Source organism: Panthera tigris, chromosome C2 (genome assembly GCF_018350195.1).
Source record: "Panthera tigris isolate Pti1 chromosome C2, P.tigris_Pti1_mat1.1, whole genome shotgun sequence".
Taxonomy (NCBI): domain Eukaryota; kingdom Metazoa; phylum Chordata; class Mammalia; order Carnivora; family Felidae; genus Panthera; species Panthera tigris.
In genome coordinates this window covers 10,916,201-10,935,120 of record NC_056668.1, presented here as the reverse complement: position 1 = coordinate 10,935,120, position 18,920 = coordinate 10,916,201, and the positions used below count along the sequence as shown (strand labels likewise).

General features: G+C 46.5%; 1 protein-coding gene across 3 annotated transcripts in view; it reads left to right on the top strand.

Annotated features, from left to right (window-relative positions):
• Nucleotides 1-16,148, top strand: part of KCNE2 (potassium voltage-gated channel subfamily E regulatory subunit 2) — a 76,132-nt gene extending 59,984 nt beyond the window's left edge. For 2 of the 3 annotated variants that reach the window (XM_042956238.1, XM_042956237.1), the window contains one exon: nucleotides 15,452-16,148. In XM_042956238.1, the coding sequence (XP_042812172.1) occupies nucleotides 15,452-15,832 (381 nt within the window). In that variant the 3' untranslated portion in view covers nucleotides 15,833-16,148. Of the gene's footprint in view, nucleotides 1-8,479; nucleotides 8,541-15,448 lie in introns of those variants that run through there. The other variant, XM_042956239.1, reaches the window with a different exon arrangement.
• The last annotated feature ends 2,772 nt before the right edge of the window (nucleotides 16,149-18,920 follow it).

Genomic DNA, 18,920 nt, shown 5'->3' with positions numbered 1-18,920 from the left:
GCTGCCTTTCCACCATCAGTGTGCAAGGGTTCCAATCCTTCCACATCTTGGCCAACATGTGTCTTTGGATATTTTGATAGTGGCCATCCTGACAGGTCTGAGGCGAAGCAAGTTCTTGAAGCTACCACCCTTTGGAAACCACCAAAGCCCTGGGGATGGTTTTCCCCGACAGGCAAGGAATCGTAGGTTTGTTCTAAATGTGCAAGGAGACATTTCTTGGAAGAGACTTATTAAGGGAACAGCGCTTGGGTTTAACACATGTCCCCCCACTGAGGCCGACCCTGAGTGTGTCAGGAGGGCAGGAGAGCTGGGAGTCTGTGGGGTGGTTGTTCCCAAGGGAGTGTCGGGTGGGGGGTGGGGGCCGTGGGAGGGGAGGGTCTCTTCTTGTTCTGCGGACTCTCCAGCCCCAGGCTTCTGTCTTGGAATTAGACACAGAAGCTCCAGGGAAAACGCACTCAACTCAGTGCCCACGTGAAGGGCTTGGGAATGAGGAGAGACGTCGCCAATGACCCATCTGGAAAGAATTTTGTTGGGCGCACAAACAGGACCTGGGTTCTCAGCAAACATAGGCCTGATTCTTGGCAAAACCAAAAAGAAGACCCCTTCCTCTGTCTCTTTCTCCACATCGGTCTGTTTTCCCCTACAAGGGCCCACGGGCCTTCCACAGCTCCTGGGAGCGAAGCCCCCATGGCTGTCCCTCGACTCCAGGCCTCCCCTCTCACCTTTCCATCTAGTTTTAACTCCCACAAACCCTCATGCTGAGGCTTCTTCTTTGTTTGCTTGGATTCTCTTCCTCATTGAAAATCATCTTTGTGTAGTAACTGTAGTATAATGGTATAAAGTGTCGTTTCACTCCAGATTAATGCCCTAGGTAAAAATGCCACGGGCGATTCTGGGGTGACATATAACTCTCATACGTTCCATGCTGCCTTCATTTCCCCGAAGAGAAATTGCAGACAATGCCCTGCCATTGGGCCCCTGACATCTGCCTCTGTGTCTTTGGCTCCGCGTGCTTTGCTGAAGTTCAATCCTGTCAAGGAAAATAGAGCACGAAGAAGCTGAGGGGTCCTCTGGCTTTCCATTGCGAAGTAGCCCCCCTGTTTCTTGGTGGCCAGATTCTCACCCCCAGACGCACAAAGCCAGCAAAGTTGGGGGAGCACCTTGGGTGAAGGCGCCATCTGAAAAGGATACACTTTAACAAAGCCCAGTTTGCTCTTTCCAAAGAAGCATCTCACAAGCATCCTGTCTCCTTCGTTGCTAAACAAAAGAAGCCCCAACACGGTTGGGAAGTGAAGTTCTTGGTGAAGCCATAAATGTTGGAAATGGTCAAGCTTGTGTTCGACTTCAAGAAGGGGGAACATTTGAGAAAGTCCTCAGTCAGACTGAGTCACTGCTCCAGAACCATTGTCACCTCTTTGAGAATCTGAAGCTGGGCACAGAGAAATCAGTTGCTCTGTAAGCAGCTGCACAAAAGCACCAGTGGTGTCTCAGCACAGCCAGGTCCAACTTTTCACAAAACCCCTTATGTTCGTGCTAAAACCATCAAAGGAAGTTTCCTGTTTTATGTCCCATTTGGAAACTTCAAGGATCGTGAGTGCTTTTGAAATGATGCAAAGTTTCCCTTCCAGGTATCTTTCTGATTGGAAGCATGATCTTGGTACCTTGTAAATCGATGGGGTTGTTTGTTTCATCAGCGCCGGAATCTAGAATTGCCGTCTTTTCCGGGAGTTTGGGAAACGTTGAGAGCTTCTGTTCAGCCAGACTCAGAAAAAAGCAATACAGACCAAGTGCGTGCTGTCATGGAGCTCAAGGTCTAGGAGAGACAAGAAAAGTAAACAGCCAGCGATAAAATAGGGTGGCTTCAGAATTCAAAGATGCCATGAACAAAGGATGCAGGCTGTGCACAGACTCCATGCCCGCTCTGAGTGGTGTCCTCCTTTTCTGTACTGCCCGACCTATGCTACAGTATGCGGGAGCCTTGCACAACTCGGACAATAAATAATGCTACGTGGAAAATAAAACAGGGGGAGTGGTGACTAGGGTGGGTGTCAGTATTACAGATTGGGACGGCAGGAGAAAACCTGTCTGAGAAGATGTCATTTGAAGCGAAGAAGTGAGCTGTGTTAAGATCTGCAGGAAGAACATTCCAGGCAGAGAGAACAGCCGATGCAAAGGTGCTATGGCAGGCTGAGTAATGCCCCCTCAAAGGCATCTACACCCTAATCCCCGGAACCTGTGAATATGTTACCTTACGTGGTAAAAGGGACTCTGCCGTTGTCATTGACTTGGTGGTCCTGAGATGAGAAAATTATCCTGGATTGCCTGGGTAGGCCAAATACGATAACGAAGTCCTTAGAAGAGGAAGGCAGGAGGGTCAATCAGAGGGAAGAAGATGTGATGGTGGAAGCAGAGGTTGGCATGATATGAGGAAGGGCCACCACCCCTGCCACGGAATTAGGGCAGCCTCTAGAGGAAACGAGTTCTCCCTTCAGAGTCTCCAGAAGGAAGCACTCTACCTTCACTTTGGACTTCTGACTTCCAGAACTTTAAGATAATAAATTTGTGTTGTTTTAAGTCACTAAGTTTGTGGTAATTTACTATACCCATAGTGTGAAACTAATACAGATGCTATAGCAGAAATAAGAAGAAGAGGGAAGCCAGGATCAAACTACAAAAGGAAGAAGAGGTCAGAGAGGGGACCAGGCATTCTGGACTTTATTCTGAAGATGATGGGAAAGCAGTAGGGAGGTTTATACAGAGAACAGCATGTTCTGATTTATGTTTCTAAAAGATCACCCTGCTCACTCCTGGGGAAGTGGATGAATGGGGACAATGAATGGAAAGCTGAAGACAGTGGCCAAGACATGACACTGTTCAGCCCTGAGCCAAGGCTGACTTGGGATGTGTTTTGAGGTGTCAAATTAAAACACAAAACCACTAGAGAAGAAACAAACAAAGCTGAGTTTTTGCTTTCCCGGCATAGGAAACAAGTTTAAAGAACTTGTCTGTGCAGAAATGGGAAGAAGTAGGCTCAGGGCAACAGGGAGAAAGTACAACAAAAAAGGGCAAGATGCTGAGAACAGGTGTCTGGATGGCTTAGGAAATGGATGGTGATTCTTCTTTGCATTTGGCCCTTATGCCAGTTAACAGCACAAAAGTCCCAGCATGTTTTTTCAAAGAGGTTGGGATGGGTTGCTAAGGTTCTGGTGGGTTCAGTGTCACTGAGTAGGCAAATTCATACATCCAGGCTCAAGAGTGTTCTTTGATGGGAGGCAGCCAACAGTATTTGCTAATGGATTGGATGTGGGAGTGTTGGTTTACAATTCTCCTTGGAGCTTCTCTGGTATAACCTGAAACCAATCCCTCTACTCAGAGGGCAAGGAGGGAACAAAGAAAGAGGCGGCTCCAGGTTGGTAGGTGGCAGTTTTAAAGTTCCAGAGGGAACATACATATGAGCCTTCCCTTAGGTGGCATCAAGGTGAGTAGATCCCTGCACCTACTTGCCAGATCTTAAAAGTTTATAAAGAGGCCTTAATTGGGTCTAGACACATGTACTGTGCAGGTGTTCTCAACACCCCATCGCTATCTCAAGGCCATGTCTTTGGAGCAGCCCCTGGGAACAGGAAAGGAGAGCAGAACCCACATTCCAAGGACAGGGTGGGGAACAAGGAGCCCCCCTGTGCCCCAGTCCAGCTCACAGGTCAGTTGGTGGTCATACCTTTTCGATGACCTTTCCCAACAGGGAGGTGAGGAGAAGAGAGGAATCAACACCAATTCTTAGCATTTGGGCTTAAGAAACTGATGGAGCATTGGGAGGAGCAGATTTGGTGGAAGAATTAAAAGTTCTGCTTGGACCTTGAGGTTGAGATTCCCATTAGACATCCACGTGGAAATGTCAAGCAAGCATTTGGATATTCGAGTCTGAAGTTCAGAGGAGTGGACTGGTCAGGGGATATAAATTTACAAGTGAACTACATAACCATGGATGTTTAAGAAATCAACTTTATTGTGGTATAGCTTACACAAAATTATATGTACATTTTAAAAAATGTTTATGTGTTTATCTTGAGAGCAAGAGAGAGTGTGAGTGGGGGAGGGGCAGAGAGAGGCAAAAAGAGGGCTCAGCACGGAGCCCAACACGGGACTTGAACTTGCGAGCCTTGAGATCATGACCTGAGTCATGGTCAAGAGTCAGATGTTTAACTCACTGAACCACCCAGGGGCTTCTACATGTCCCCATCTTAAGGGTACAGTTCAACGAATTTTGACAAATGTGTATACCCTGTAACTACCACCAAAATCAACGTATTGAACAATTCAGTTACCCCATAAAGCTCTCTCTGTATCTTTTGCAGTCAGTCTTCCTCTTACCTGGCCCCAGGAAACAACTGATCTGCTTTCTATGACTATAGATTACTTTTTCCCTTTCTAGAATTTCTAGAAATGGAATCATACAGTACAGCTTTTTTGTGTGTCTGACTTCCTTTGTTCAGGTAATGTTTTCGAGATTTATCCATGTTGTTGCACGCATCACTGGTTTGTTCCTTTTTATTGTTGAACAATTTTCGGTTGTATAGATATACCACAATTTGTTTACCTATTTATCTATTGAGGGATATTTGCGTTATTCCCAGTTTTTAGCTATTATGAGTAAAGCTGCTATGAACATTCACTTGTCTTTGTGTGGACATACTTTTTTTCATTTATCTTGGATAAATACATAGAAATGGGATTGTTAAACCCATGTGGTAACTTCCTAAGAAAGTGGCAAACTATTTCCAAGTGGTTGGACCATTTTATGTACCCACCAGCAATGTATGAAAGTTCCAGTTACTCCACATTCTCATCAACACTTGGGGTTGTCGGTTCTTTAAAAAGGACTCTAGCCGTTCTAAATTAACAACACAGGAAACAACAGATGTTGGTGAACATGCAGAGAAAGGGGAATACTTTTACACCGTTGGTGGGAATGCAAACTGGTCCAGCCACTCTGGAAAGCAGTATGCAGTTTCCTCAAAAAGTTAAAAATAGAACTACCCTACAACCCAGCAATTGCACTATCCAAAGAATACAAAAATACACATCCAAGGGGGAACATGCACCCCAGTGTTTATAGCAATGTTATCAACAATAACCAAACTATGGAAAGAGCCCAAATGTCTGTCAACTGATGAGTGGATAAAGCTGTGTTTTATATATGGAATGGAATATTAGTCAGTCTTCAAAAAGAATGAAATCTTGCCATTTGCAATCACATGGATGGAGCTTAGTATCATGCTAAGGGAAATAGGTCAGTCAGAGAAAGACAAACACCATATGATTTCACTCACACGTGGAATTTAAGAAAAAAAAAACAGATGAACATATAGGAAGGAAAAAAAGAAAAAGAGAGAGGGAAGCAAACCATTAAAGACTCTTAACTCCAGAGAACAAACTGAGGGTTGCTGGGGGGGAAGGGGTGGAGGATGGGTTAAATGAGTGATGGGTCTTAAGGAAGGCACTTGGTATGATGATCACTGGGTGTTTGTATGCAAGTGATGAATCACTAAATTCTACTTCTTAAACCAATATTTCACTACATGTTAACTAACTAGAATCTAAACAAAAAATCGAAACAAAAAACAAACAAAAAAAGGGACGCTAGCCGTTCTAGTAGGTGTGTAGAGCCATCTCACTGTGGTTGTAAATTAATTTCCCTAATGAGTAATGATGTTGAGCCATTGAGGGGTATAGAAAGAGATTCAAAGATAGCAAAAATTAAAACAATGAAATCATAATTTATTCCCTGAAAACCAAAACTTGTATAGGAGAGAGTTAATTATAGCTCATTACTTGGGTCCTCAGAGAACAATATTTCTGTTACCACAGAAGTGCAGAATCTGAAGTTGGATTTATCCCTAAATTATGGTGTACTGGGAGGGTATGGAAAAGGGGAAAGGATATAGACTTAGACTTACCTACCATAACAGGAGGTCAGTAGATAAAGCCTGTACAGGATATCTCCTAGCAGGATTGCCTTGAGGCAGACGGGCACTAACTGATTTGAAATTCTCCAAAGACAATTACCCAACTTTCTGCATTCCCCATTACTTGTCTTTAGCAGTTGTGTTCCACTTAAGGAAGCCTTTTGGTTTGTATCATAGTGGTGCCCTAAAAACAGTACTAGTAGCTTGGAAAGCAGGCTCAATTCTGAACCAAGTCTTCCATTGTTCTTACCTTTTGAAGGAGTTTGGGGTTTGTTAGTGCTGGATGTGCAACTGAATGACATCCAATTTTAAATCCAAAAGCAACCTCAACTCCCTGGGCTTTAAAAAACATATGCCATATGTAGGCAGAGGAGCTCTGTAAAGGTGTGGGTTGCAATTTGACTCTCAAAGAGAACATTTGCTTTTATGTACCTTGCTTCTGGCAGATACTGTTTTACTCTCCTGTTGGGGACAATACAGAGTGAATTTATTAAGAGTCTTTTGCAGAAGCCAAAGTGGCTGAAGCCTGTCAGGGGGAGGCATGAAACATCTCTTCCTATTTTCATCTTCAGCCTACAGCTGATACTTAGGTCGTATTTACACTCCGCTTCTGCATCCATTTTGTCAGGACCACATCTCATTCCAGTTGTGTGAATTGTGTACCAGGCCCTGAGTAAGAGCTATCTAAAAATAAACCACTAAGGAGCTATTCTTCACATCGTGCTAGAATGTTCTTTTCCTTGGTGCGGCGCAGTTAAGCTCTGCTTCTCACTGCCATGTCCTCTTGCTTATTTCTCTTAAAAATAACAGTAAAAGCTAATACATTAAACATTTCCTATCTTACTATGTATCAGGTTCTGTCCTTGGCGCTTTACGCTCATGATCTCATTTAATTTCTAGGACAACCCAGTGAGGCAGGAACTTTTATTCTCTCCATTTGACAGATGAAGAATCCAGAGATCAGGAACGCTAAGTAATTTTCTCACTTCGTTTCTCAGCCTCCAAAGCCAAGCTCTCAGCCTCTATGATGTCTTGCCTTCCAGTTCTGCCTCAAACTATGGAAGTGTAGACTTGCACAGTTTTGATTCCCCTCGCCTTTGCACTAAGAGAATTCAAGACACAAGTTAAGTGGCCAAGGCTGGCTTAGGAGTGAGCGAGAGATTGGTCTCTGTTCCTTGTTGCCACCAGCAGGTGGCACAGTTGCTCTGGTGGAATTTCCCTGGGAGCCATTTTGAAAGGCGTCCGTTTCTATGGAGACACTTTCAGCCCCAAAGAACCATCAAACCATTTTTTTCTAGTTGAGGTTGCCTAATCGTGTTCATTGAAGACAGTCTAGGTAGACAAACGGTGTTGTGAGAAGCTGGTGAACAGTTACAGAGATCTTTATATTTCTTTAGATCACACCTACTATGTTAACTACTACAATTTGTGGATAATTCTATATCCTAGCCATCTTCCTCTTGCCACCCAGTGCCTTTCAAGCCACATTGCTCAGAGCACCATTTGATGAGAAGATTCAGTTGTAAAACAAAGTTAATCTTACTTTGCACAGCTATGTGACAGAGGAATGGGCAACCTCATGACCTTCAAGTGATTTAGTGGTGTATCACTACCACATCCACCATTCAGGGTTAGATTCTAATCCTGGCTCTGCTTCTGTGTCATCCTGAGATGACCTTGGCCTCTCTGTGCCTGGATTCCTTAGCTGTAAATCTCAGCGTGCCATTACATTGGGTTGTGACAATGATTGCATGAGACTCCTACAATTAAAGCATTTGAGAAGGGCCTGGCACATGGTAACTCTCAGAAGGTGTTAGCTCTTGCCAAGCCCCACTCTGTCCAATTTCAAGGATAGAGAAGGATCTTTTGATAAGTAGAGAGTGTTTAGTTCTTTTGAAGTCTTTACATACTTTACTGGACTTGCTTCTGTGTCCTTGGTATTATACCTTTATTGTGGCCAGCTTCCAATCTACAAGATAACGATGTTGCTCTAAAGTCACTTGAAAACTGTCTCCAAGAGGGGTATTTAAACAAAATTAGGTTCATGAGGAGGTGGTCAGGATAGGGGTGCTTGTCTGGAAGCATACTGGCCTTCCGCTCCAACCATACCCACCCAAAGCTCACCATGTTTATGTCACCTCTCTGGGATGCTCTCCCTGGGCACAAGTCCTGTGGGGAACAGCGCGGACCACGAAGCCTTTTCCTGAGGACGGTGGCTCACTGTGCCCAGGCAGTGTCCTGGGTGAAGCTGTCATCCAGCGGCCCGAGGGAGAGACATGTACTGCCCCTACCCAATGGCAGATTCCAAGCAGGCACACCCCATCAGGCACCAAGGTCACTTCCCAACTGCCGGTGGGTATTTAACTTTCCACATGAGATTAGATTAAACATTTGGGTTCATAAACGCCTAGATTGCAGATTGCAGCTGACAAAGGCTTGGTCAGCCACGAGCTGAAAGTGCCCGGCAGGCTGAGATTTATGCATGGTCCCCGAGAACTTGCCAACACCAGCCAGGAAGTTCAGAGCCGCCTGGCTTTGTAGTAGGGGGTTTCCTACCGCTCAAGCACTGCCTAGGTAAGCTTCTATTGCAAATTCTTTATTGTTTCAGAAATTAAGTAACAAAGCAATCTATTTCCTTTTTCAGGAAATTTATAAAAGGAGCTATTTTCCTGTTATAAGATGGCCTTTCCTTCCTTCTTTGTTCTCTGTCTCTCTGTTCTTCTCTTCCTTCTTCCTCTCCTCCTCCTTCTTCTTCTTTTTCTCACCCTCCTCCTCACTCTTCTTCTCCTTGGTATTGTTTTCCTCCTTCATTTCTTCATAATTGGGGGAGAATTTTGAAAGCGTTTTTATGGAATGTTCATGGTAAATGCAAGTAATCATATCTTTTTCTATTCTTGGTATAAAAATGAAAGACTTCCCTGCCTTTCCAGGCCCCCGTGATGCTAATGAGCCACCATCTTTTAAGAAAAGATGAACTTTTAAGAGATGAGAACTTCAGGTTTGGGGATCAAAGGGATGTTACTTTCCTCACAGTGTCCAGACTGTCCTTGTTGTGAATTACACACCCCTCTGACAAGCGCAGCTGGAGTTAGGGGGTCCTTATGTGTCCTGAAGATAGGGCACAACTAATTGGGTGTGTGTGAGCAGAAACCATGGTCTTAGTCTCATTTCTTTTACCCAGCTGAGCTGCCCAGTCAGAGCTGATTGAAATGGGGCATTGTTGGAATGTGCGACCTCTGCTAGGGCACAGTGGGTCCTGGGCGCTAGCTAGCCTGCGTGATTTGGGTTTCGAGTGCCAGCACAGTGGTCGACATGCAAGCCCTGTGACCCTGGACAGATGATCTAAGCTCTGTGGGCTATAGTTACTGCACCTGCCAAATGAGCAGGCCAGCCTAAATAATCTCTAGGGCCCCATCCTGGCTTTTGAGCAAGGACTACTTATTGAAAATGGCCGAAAATATAGGTCCGCATATGTTAGGTTGAACCACATGAAATTGCCAATATTGATCGGATTTCACCTACAGAAATGGCACTTTCATATGATCGAACAGAACATAAGTAACAGTCCTCTCATTGCTAAATACCTATTATCGTATTCTACTTAGAGGAGGGATAATATGTATACCAAATACGCTCAATGTCTATCAGTTAGGTAGTTGTTCTGGGTATCATAAATTTAAACCTATTTGAACGTTCTAGCTCCATGTCCATCAAGAAAATTGCTTTCACCTACTGATTGGCTTTCCCCTCGGTTAGGGAAGAGACAATGGATTGTTCAGCCATGTCTCCAACAGTGTTCAAAATGTGAATCACCCTTGGACCCAATTTTGTCAGCCTGGCTGGGGACCAGGCACTTTATCTATCTGGGTCCTTTTCACTCTAAGATTAAGTCTTATCAAGAAGCACCTCCTGATGTGTTCTCTGCCACAAGCCTTTGTCCATGTCAGCAGACTGAACAAATAATCAGTAGTGTTGGCTCCAGCAGGCTGGAGAACGCTGCCGTGCTCACGCCTCAAACCCAAACAGCTCCAGTGGAATCCAGCACTGACATCCCTCAACTCAAAGATATTTTGCTGCAGAGGTACTCGGTTGGGCTTTAGGGAGTTCCCGGAGATTGAATGTAGAGTATGTGCACATGTATACTTTTGGGGAGAAGAATAAAGTCAAATCCCTTCCTTTCCTGCAAGTAAGTTGAGAATCACCCTTTCTAGCAGTTTCTAGTGGGAATCCACAGTACACTAGAGAGGAGCATTCATTCATTCACCAAACATTTAGTAAAGATCTATGATGCACCAACCACCACGTAGGGCCCTGGGATTCAAAGATGAACAGAATGGGGGCACCTGGGTGGCTCAGTCAGTTGGGCGTCCAAGTCCTGGTTTCAGCTCAGGTCATGATCTCATGGGTTCGTGGGATCGAGCCCCACGTCCACGTGAAGCCTGCTTGGGATTCTCTCTCTCCCTCTCTCTTTGCACCCTTTGCTCAAAATAAATAAACTTAAAAAAAAAAAAGCAAAGGTGACTAAAATGACTGATCCTTGCCCTTCAGCAGCTCAAGCTGTCATGTAATTATGATCCAAATCACCTAAGCATCCCTGCAAAATGGAGGCAATTATCTCAGTGTCATAGACAGTGCTCACATGCACGAGCACACAATAAATGGGTAATGGCAAACAAGCAGACAGACACGTGACAGTTTGCAGAAGAAGCACAGAAAGGGATCTCCAACTCAGAGATCTGGGGAAGAGCTTGTGGGTGAGGCGGCCACTGATGGGGTTTTCTCAACTACAAGAGCATACTGCCATTTTTTTTTACATTTATTCATTTTTGAGAGACAGACAGAGCACAAGTGGGGGAGGGGCAGAGAGAGGGAGACACTGAATCCAAAGCAGGCTCCAGGCTCCGAGCTGTCAGCACAGAGCCTGACGCGGGGCTCGAACTCACAAACTGTGAGATCATGACCTGAGCCGAAGTCGGACGCTTAACTGACTGAGCCACCCAGGTGCCCCGGCATACCGCCATTTTTACAGGCGAGCCTGGAGATACTCAGCTCCTCTGTCTTACAGAAATTGTATTTCTTTCTTCCTCTGCAGGGCAACTCAGGGATGATCATTCAGAAGACCAAGGTTACTTCAGTGACCTCTCCCCTGTCCTTTGGGCTCCATTTCCCCTTCCCCTCAATACTTACTTAAAGTGCCCCATTCCCATTTTACCTGTGGAATCTTGAGGCTTCCCTTGAGGCACCCTGTCCTGGATGGCTTTGCTAAGAAAGCACCAAAACATAGGTCTCCTGTGTCCCCATTCTCTCAGAGCCCTGAAAACACAGGGGACTAACTATTAAGCCCTCTTATGAGTCAGGGGTTGGTCTAGATTTTTCACAGGTGCGCCATAGCTTTGCTGAAAACATTCGCAAAACGATATTGACAGTGAGCATGCCCTACCCTACTGCATTTCCCATTTAAGACCTTGGGGCGCCTGGGCGGCTCAGTCGGTTAAGCATCAGACTTCAGCTCAGGTCACGATCTCACAGTTTGTGGGTTCAAGCCCTGCGTGGGGCTGTGTGCCGACAGCTCAGAGCCCGGACCCTGCTTCAGATCCTCTGTCCCTCTCTCTCCTCCCCCCTCCCCCACCCCCCACTCATGCTCTGTTTTGCTCTCTCTCTCAAAAATAGGTAAACATTAACAAAAATTGTTTTTGAATATTTATTGAAAGAAAAAGACTAGGACCTTTATGTCCTCCACTCAGAGGCGTTCACTGGTGGAATTTCCAGGCACAGCAGCAGAGTCCACAAAGGAGATAAACGGGAGGCAGGGTGGACAGAGGAGCTCAGAGCACTTGGGAACTTGCAATGCTACCACCTCTCTGGGGGAAACTCAGATACAAGGCAAGGCCATGGGTGCTCAGAGCATACTAGAGTTCCTCCAAAAAAAGGGCTGTCCAAAAAGCAAAAATAACTGGAATAATTCCAATCTTAATTTTTTTTCTTAATGTTTATTTATTTATTTTTGAGAGAGAGAGAGAGAGAGAGCATAAGTGGGGGAGAGACAGAGAGAGAGAGGGAGGGAGGCACAGAACCTGAAGCAGGCTCCAGGTTCTGAGCCATCAGCACAGAGCCCAACGCGGGGCTCGAACCCATGAAGTGTGAGATCGTGACCTCAGCCGAAGGGAGGCACTCAACTGACTGAGCCACCCAGGCACCTCAGTAATAATTCCAATCTTGATAGCACCTTAGAAAGAACCCTGCAGGGGACTGACTTCTCTGCCTGGAAGAGGGTTCCCCTTCCCCCTGCTGGTTGTCTGCTGCCCTGGGTTTGCTCAGCACCCTCCCCGATACCCAATTGCCCCCATCATTCATCTCGGTGACTTCCACACCCCTCCACCAGCCCTTCACTTGGTACACGTAGCTCTTCTGGTTCTTCTTGTCTCTATCTTCTCTCCATTCTTCAATTTGGCTTTGCAAAAGAAAACTGAATTCTCTCTAGAAGGTGCAGTAGGGGGACTATATAAGCTGGAAAAATCACAGTTTTCTCTTCTTTTTTTTTTTAATTTTTTTTCAACGTTTTGTATTTATTTTTGGGACAGAGAGAGACAGAGCATGAACGGGGGAGGGGCAGAGAGAGAGGGAGACACCGAATCGGAAACAGGCTCCAGGCTCCGAGCCATCAGCCCAGAGCCTGACGCGGGGCTCGAACTCACGGACCGCGAGATCGTGACCTGGCTGAAGTCTGACGCTTAACCGACTGCGCCACCCAGGCGCCCCTCACTGTTTTCTTTATTGGATGAAGATGCCGAGAAAAGTTGGCAGAGGGGCGCCTGGGGGCCTCAGTCGGTCCAACTTCGGCTCAGGTCATGAGCTCACGGCTCCGTGAGTTCGAACCCCGCATCGGGCTCTGTGCTGACAGCTCCGATTCCGGAGCCTGCTTCGGATTCTGTGTCTCCCTCTCTCTCTGCTGCTCCCCCCACCTCTCTCTCTCTCTCTCTCTAAATGAATACACATAAACCTCCCACCAGAGGAGCAGATCTTGTCTCTGTAAGGGTCAGGGGGCCTGTGGCGACATCTTGGGTAAGATTAAAACCAGCCTCGCTGCACTCTCTCACAGTGAGTTGTCAGTAACTCTCACTGAGCGAAATGTTGGGAAAGCATCAGAGAAAGACCTGGAGCTCCACTCGGGACCCTCCCTCAGGTAGGGAGGTCTGCAACATCTCACCTTATAAGAGGAAAGGAAAGACATGTTGAAGACGGTGGGCGTTGTTTCCGGAAGGGCCTTTGGCAAACCCACTGCTCGGGCTCTTACTGCCTGGGTGAACCTGTAGGGAGGTCCTGGCTAGTCACCAATTCACCTCCTGTCTACATTCCGCCCACTTCTGCTCCCCTCCCCCCACCCCCACATTCTCCATCCCCGAACCACGTTCAGCTCTCCGAGTCCCTTCTCACCTTGTCCATACCGCTCGCCAGCCTTTGGGCTTCTCGTGGCTGTTTGTCTGCAGTGCTCCTGCCACACCGAGCTGCCACAGGCAGAAACCTCCCCCTCACCATCTCGGCCCTGCCGACGCCCCGCCTGTGCCTGGCACATTAACTTATTCACTGAGCATCCACTGGGTGCCTTCGATGTGTCAGGCTCTGTGGTGACGTTCGCTACACCAAGGTAGGCAAAGGCGATACGAGCCCTGTGTCACAGAGATGGCAGCTGAGCAGGAAAGGCGACACCGTGAGCCAATCATCACACACAAACACCAGCGGCACACACATAGTCAGCACAGATGGTGAAGAAAGCTTTGGAAAAAAAATAAAAATAAAAAGATGCTGTTGGAGAAAAGTGGTGGTGGTAGGGGGTGATTTAGAGCGGGGCCAGGGGGTTTTCTCAGAAGTGACAGTTAAGCTGGGGTCCAAAGGGTAAGGAGGTAGCAGAGGGAAGAGAAAGGAAAAGTTATTCCAGGGTGAGGGAAGAGAATGTGCAAATGCCCCGACGCGGGAGAACGTTTATTGACTTGGAGGTACGAACGACCAGTCATCACGAGGGTGGAGTGACTGGGGAGGTGGTTGGGGGCCAGCTCAGGCCAAGCCAGGTAAACCCCACTAGGGAACTGGGGTTTTATGTTAAGTGGGACAGGAAGGTATTGAGTCATATTAAAAGCAAGGGGATATGCTCTCGTTTTTTCTTTTTTTTTTAAACGTTTGTTTCTTCATTATTTATTTACTTAGAGAAGGAGAGGCAGAGAGGGAGGTAGAGAGAGAATCCCAAGCAGGCCCCACGCTGTCAGCGCAAGAGCCCGACAGGGGCTTGAACCCATGAACCATGAGATCACGACCTAAGCAGAAATCAAGAGCTGGACGCTTAACCGACTGAGCCCCCTCCACCACCCAGATGCTCCTGATCTCACTTCCTTCTTAAAAAGAGCACCGTGGCTGCGGTGCAGGGCAGGGAGGGACAGATATGCCCCAGGAGACTGTTCGGGGGGGGGGGGGGGGCGGTTTGCACCGCATGGTGTCATCCAGGTGAGAGGTGTTGGTGGCTGGACAGCGCCAGTGAGGATGGAGAGGGGAGCCGGACTTGGGGAATACGAATGATCTCTCAGGTCGTCGCGTTGTGCCACTTACCTAAGATGTTTCTTTCCAATGTGGACGGACAAACTCCGCCCTGGGGCCTACTTGGAAAAAGCCCACAGCGGAGACAAAGGGGATGGAGGAGACTGCAAGGTCAATGCCCCTTGCAATCCTCTGCCCCATAATTCTCTGCACACACGGGTCAGACGTGAGTCATTGCTTCATTCAGCTGATGTCTGTTGGACACCTGTTATGAACGACGCATTATGCTAGGCATCGTGAGGCGACTGGTCTTTTTAAAAACAAAGTAGGGTGAGGTGCTTGACGAGAATTTGGAACGTGAACAAAATATAAAGCGTGGGGGGGGATGTTAAGTATACTACCCACTGTTAACATTTTGAACTCGTCATTTCCAGTCTTTTTTCCATTTTCATTTGTATGTTTATACTTATTTACATATGTAAGTTGGGGTACTATATACGGTTTTATGTCCTCCAGCCAGCTTTTTAAAAAGTGTTTATTTTGAGAGAGAGAGAGAGATACAAAGCGAACAGGGGAGAGGCAGACAGAGAGAATCTCAAGCAGGTTCTGCACCTCCAGCACGGAGCCCGACGCGGGGCTTGAACTCCTGAACCGTGAGATCATGACCTGAGCGGAAATTAAGAGTTAGACACTTAACCAACTGAGCCACCCAGGCGCCCTCCCATCAGACTTCTGTCGGAAGGTGTCACGCATGCAAAAAACACATAAACTGCGTATGCAAAGCTTAAAGAATAATTTTCAAAAAATATGCACTCGATCAATCACCAGCCAGGTAAAGAAGAAATTATATTACCCCCCCCCTTTGTATTCACCCCTCTTTATCCCTTAAAGTAGGCAAATGCAGAAAGAATCAGTGTTCTTAACCTTGGTCATCCGTTTCATTATTTAAATTGCAGCAGGAGGGAGACATGCCGGCTCTGTCCAATCTGACACAGACGCTGGAAGATGCCTTCAGAAGGATTTTTATCACTTATATGGACAACTGGCGCAGGAACACGACAGCTGAGCAAGAGGCCCTGCAAGCCAAGCTTGATGCTGAGAACTTCTACTATGTCATCTTGTACCTCATGGTGATGATCGGCATGTTCTCCTTCATCATTGTCGCCATCCTGGTGAGCACGGTGAAATCCAAGCGACGAGAGCACTCCAACGACCCCTACCACCAGTACATCGTGGAAGATTGGCAAGAGAAGTACAAGAGTCAAATTTTGAATCTAGAAGAATCAAAGACCACCATCCACGAGAACCTCGGGGCAGCAGGGTTCCACCTGGCTCCTTGATGAGGAGGAAAGGCGTCAAGCCAACAGAGGATACCTGGGTGTGAAGAGACGCCCGTGCCGTGGAGCAAATCCAAGTTGTCACTGCTTAGACGACACTAAGCTCCTTGCTTTCTGTTGAGAATTTTCACGGAGATCCTGTGGCGACTCAACTAAGACGACAATGGTAATCTCAGTGTGATTTAGACTGGCTCACCAGAGCCGTGTTTTATGCTGAAGATCCCTTTTACTTTCTGTGCAACATAAATGTCACTTTAGTCAATGTCAAATTTGACACATTTTGTCGAGTGAGTGGAAATAAAGTCAAATTTGAAGGACAGCGCCTGTGTGCTAGCGGCGAGGGCGCGGGGGAGGAGGGGGAGGCAGGTACCAACAAGTCACTGAACTGTCTTCCTCATGAAACAGTATTTCGTATGTGATGAATTCGCTCTATAAATAACCCAGATGTATTGCGCAGAGGCTGTGGTTCAAAAATGTGTCACCTGCTCACTGGCTTGACATCAGAGCGTTTATTTATTCATTCATGAATGTCAAGTCTGAAGTGATGAATGAACAGAATCACCAGGTGACTTTATGTATATTGTTTTCCCGGCATCTGGCTTACTGGGAAGTCTGTCGACAGAACAAACATTTCACGAGGGCAAATCGCCCACAACAGAGACGTAGCATCTTTAAGAAGTGCCCAGTGCAACAGAAACATATTTTTAAATTAACATTTAAAGTTTTATGGAAAACTAACCCTTTAAAGTTCTTGTTATTATAGAAAAGGATAATGAAAAGTTGTAACATCGCTTTGTAAATAGCATATTCTTTTCAGTCACTTGATTTTCTTCCATTTACAATGATTTTCATTTGTGTTTCAAGAGACTAACGGTACAGAAGGTGTCTGAATTACTGATGTCTGTTGAAAAAGCTAGACACTTCACTCCATCTAGACATTGCATTAGAGATGCAATCCACACATTAGGTGATTTCATCTACTAATTAAGCCAAGCGATATTTAACACCTGTCTATCTACTCAGGCCACTGGCGTAGACCCCAGGAGTGTAGAGATGATTGAGACTCCCTGAGCTGGAGTGACCCGCTCATTAGAGCGAGTCAGGTACGTAAACCTCATGATGACAACTTGACAGGTTATAAAGGAGATCAACACAGAGTGGGCAGAGCTAGAGCAGGGACAGGATGGGGACCTAACTTGGGTTAAGGTGTATTCTCTCAGAGTAGCTGAGAGGAGGAAGTCAAAGCCAAGACGGGTGTATGGGGTTATTGCTTCGTACCTCCCAGCTTCCCTCTCTTCTTCCCTATCTCCCCATCTTCTCAGCCAAGGCACAGCAATTGTCAGTAGGGCCTCAAGTCTCAGGACTCTAGGGGCGCCTGGGTGGCTCAGTCGGTTAAGTGTCCAGCTCTTGATTTTGGCTCAGGTCATGATCTCAAGGTTCGTGAGTTCGAGCCCCACGTTGGGCTTCCCACTGACAGTATGGAGCCTGCTTGGGATTCTCTGTCTCCCTCTCTCTGCCCCTCCCCGGCTCATGCACACTCACTCTCTCTCGTTCTCTCTCTTTCAAGGTAAAATAAATGAACATTAAAAAATAACAAATAGGGGCACCTGGGTGGCTCAGTTGGTTAAAGCGTCCCACGTCAGCTCAGGTCATGATCTCGTGGTCCATGAGTTCGAGCCCCGCATTGGGCTCAGTGCTGACAGCTCAGAGCCTGGAACCTGCTTCAGATTCTGCGTCTCCCTGTCTCTCTGCCCCTCCTCTGCTCTCTCTCTCTCTCTTTCTCTCAAAAATAAACATTTAAAATAATAAATAAATAAATAAATAAATAAAATAGAGAGATGATAAGTAAATCAAATCTTAAAAAGAAAAAAGTCTCGGGGCGCCTGGGTGGCTCAGTCGGTTAAGCGTCCGACTTCAGCTCAGGTCACGATCTCATGGTCCGTGAGTTCGAGCCCCGCGTCGGCTCTGGGCTGACAGCTCAGAGCCTGGAGCCTGCTTCCGATTCTGTGTCTCCCTCTCTCTCTGCTCCTCCCCCGTTCATGCTCTGTCTCTCTCTGTCTCAAAAATAAATAAACGTTAAAAAAAATTAAAAAAAAAAAAGAAAAGAAAAAAGTCTCAAGGTTCCAAGACAAAATTCAAAAAAAGAATCCCTTCTTCAAGGCTTGTAGGATGTCTTCTGTTGCCTACAAGGATTATATCTCCAGAGGGAGGTGTCTACGAGATATTTGTTCCTTAGAAACAAATGTGCAATTATGCTAACATAAGCATTACAACAGTATCATGAAAATCCACTGATACTCACGTGTGACCAGAGTGGCCTCCTGCCTCAAATCATTAATCCAGAAACGCTATTGCACACAGAACGTTCATCCCGGTGTGCCCAGAGAAGCGGCCCCGGCTACCAAATCCTGGCCTTGGGCCGGGATCCAGACAGAGACCCAAGGTTTCTACCAGGTGACAAAGACCATCTCCTTCACTAACCTCTGGTCAGTCTCTTCCGAGCCAGCAAGCAGGTCTCGGCCTTGGCCTGTAAATACTGTAGAGACTTGGTACAAGTGATTTCGTCCCCCTCTTCACACTAAGAGACTTGAACAAACACTACCACAGCTACTAACAGCTCAAGGCCTCATCCCTAAGAGGACCCCAGCTCCATTTAGAGTGTCTGCCTGAGAAAACTCAACAGGCTGCTGGGAAAATTCACTGTTGGTTCCAGCCCAAACCTGGAGATTGGCAGATCAGCTCCCTGAATCCCCTCTGAGAGCAGTTAGAAAACGTGGAATTAGAAATCTTTTCTCTCCTGGGGCGCTTGGGTGGCTCAGTCGGTTAAGGGGCCGACTTCAGCTCAGGTCACGATCTTGCAGTCCGTGAGTTCGAGCCCCGCATCGGGCTCTGGGCTGACGGCTCGGAGCCTGGAGCCTGCTTCAGATTCTGTGTCTCCCTCTCTCTCTGCCCCTCCCCCATTCATGCTCTGTCTCTGTCTCAAAAATAAATTAAAAAAAAAAAAAACAACGTTAAAAATTAAAAAAAAAAAAAAAAGAAATCTTTTCTCTCCTGCTTTGAGATACAAATCTTTTACCAGCCAGCACGGCCT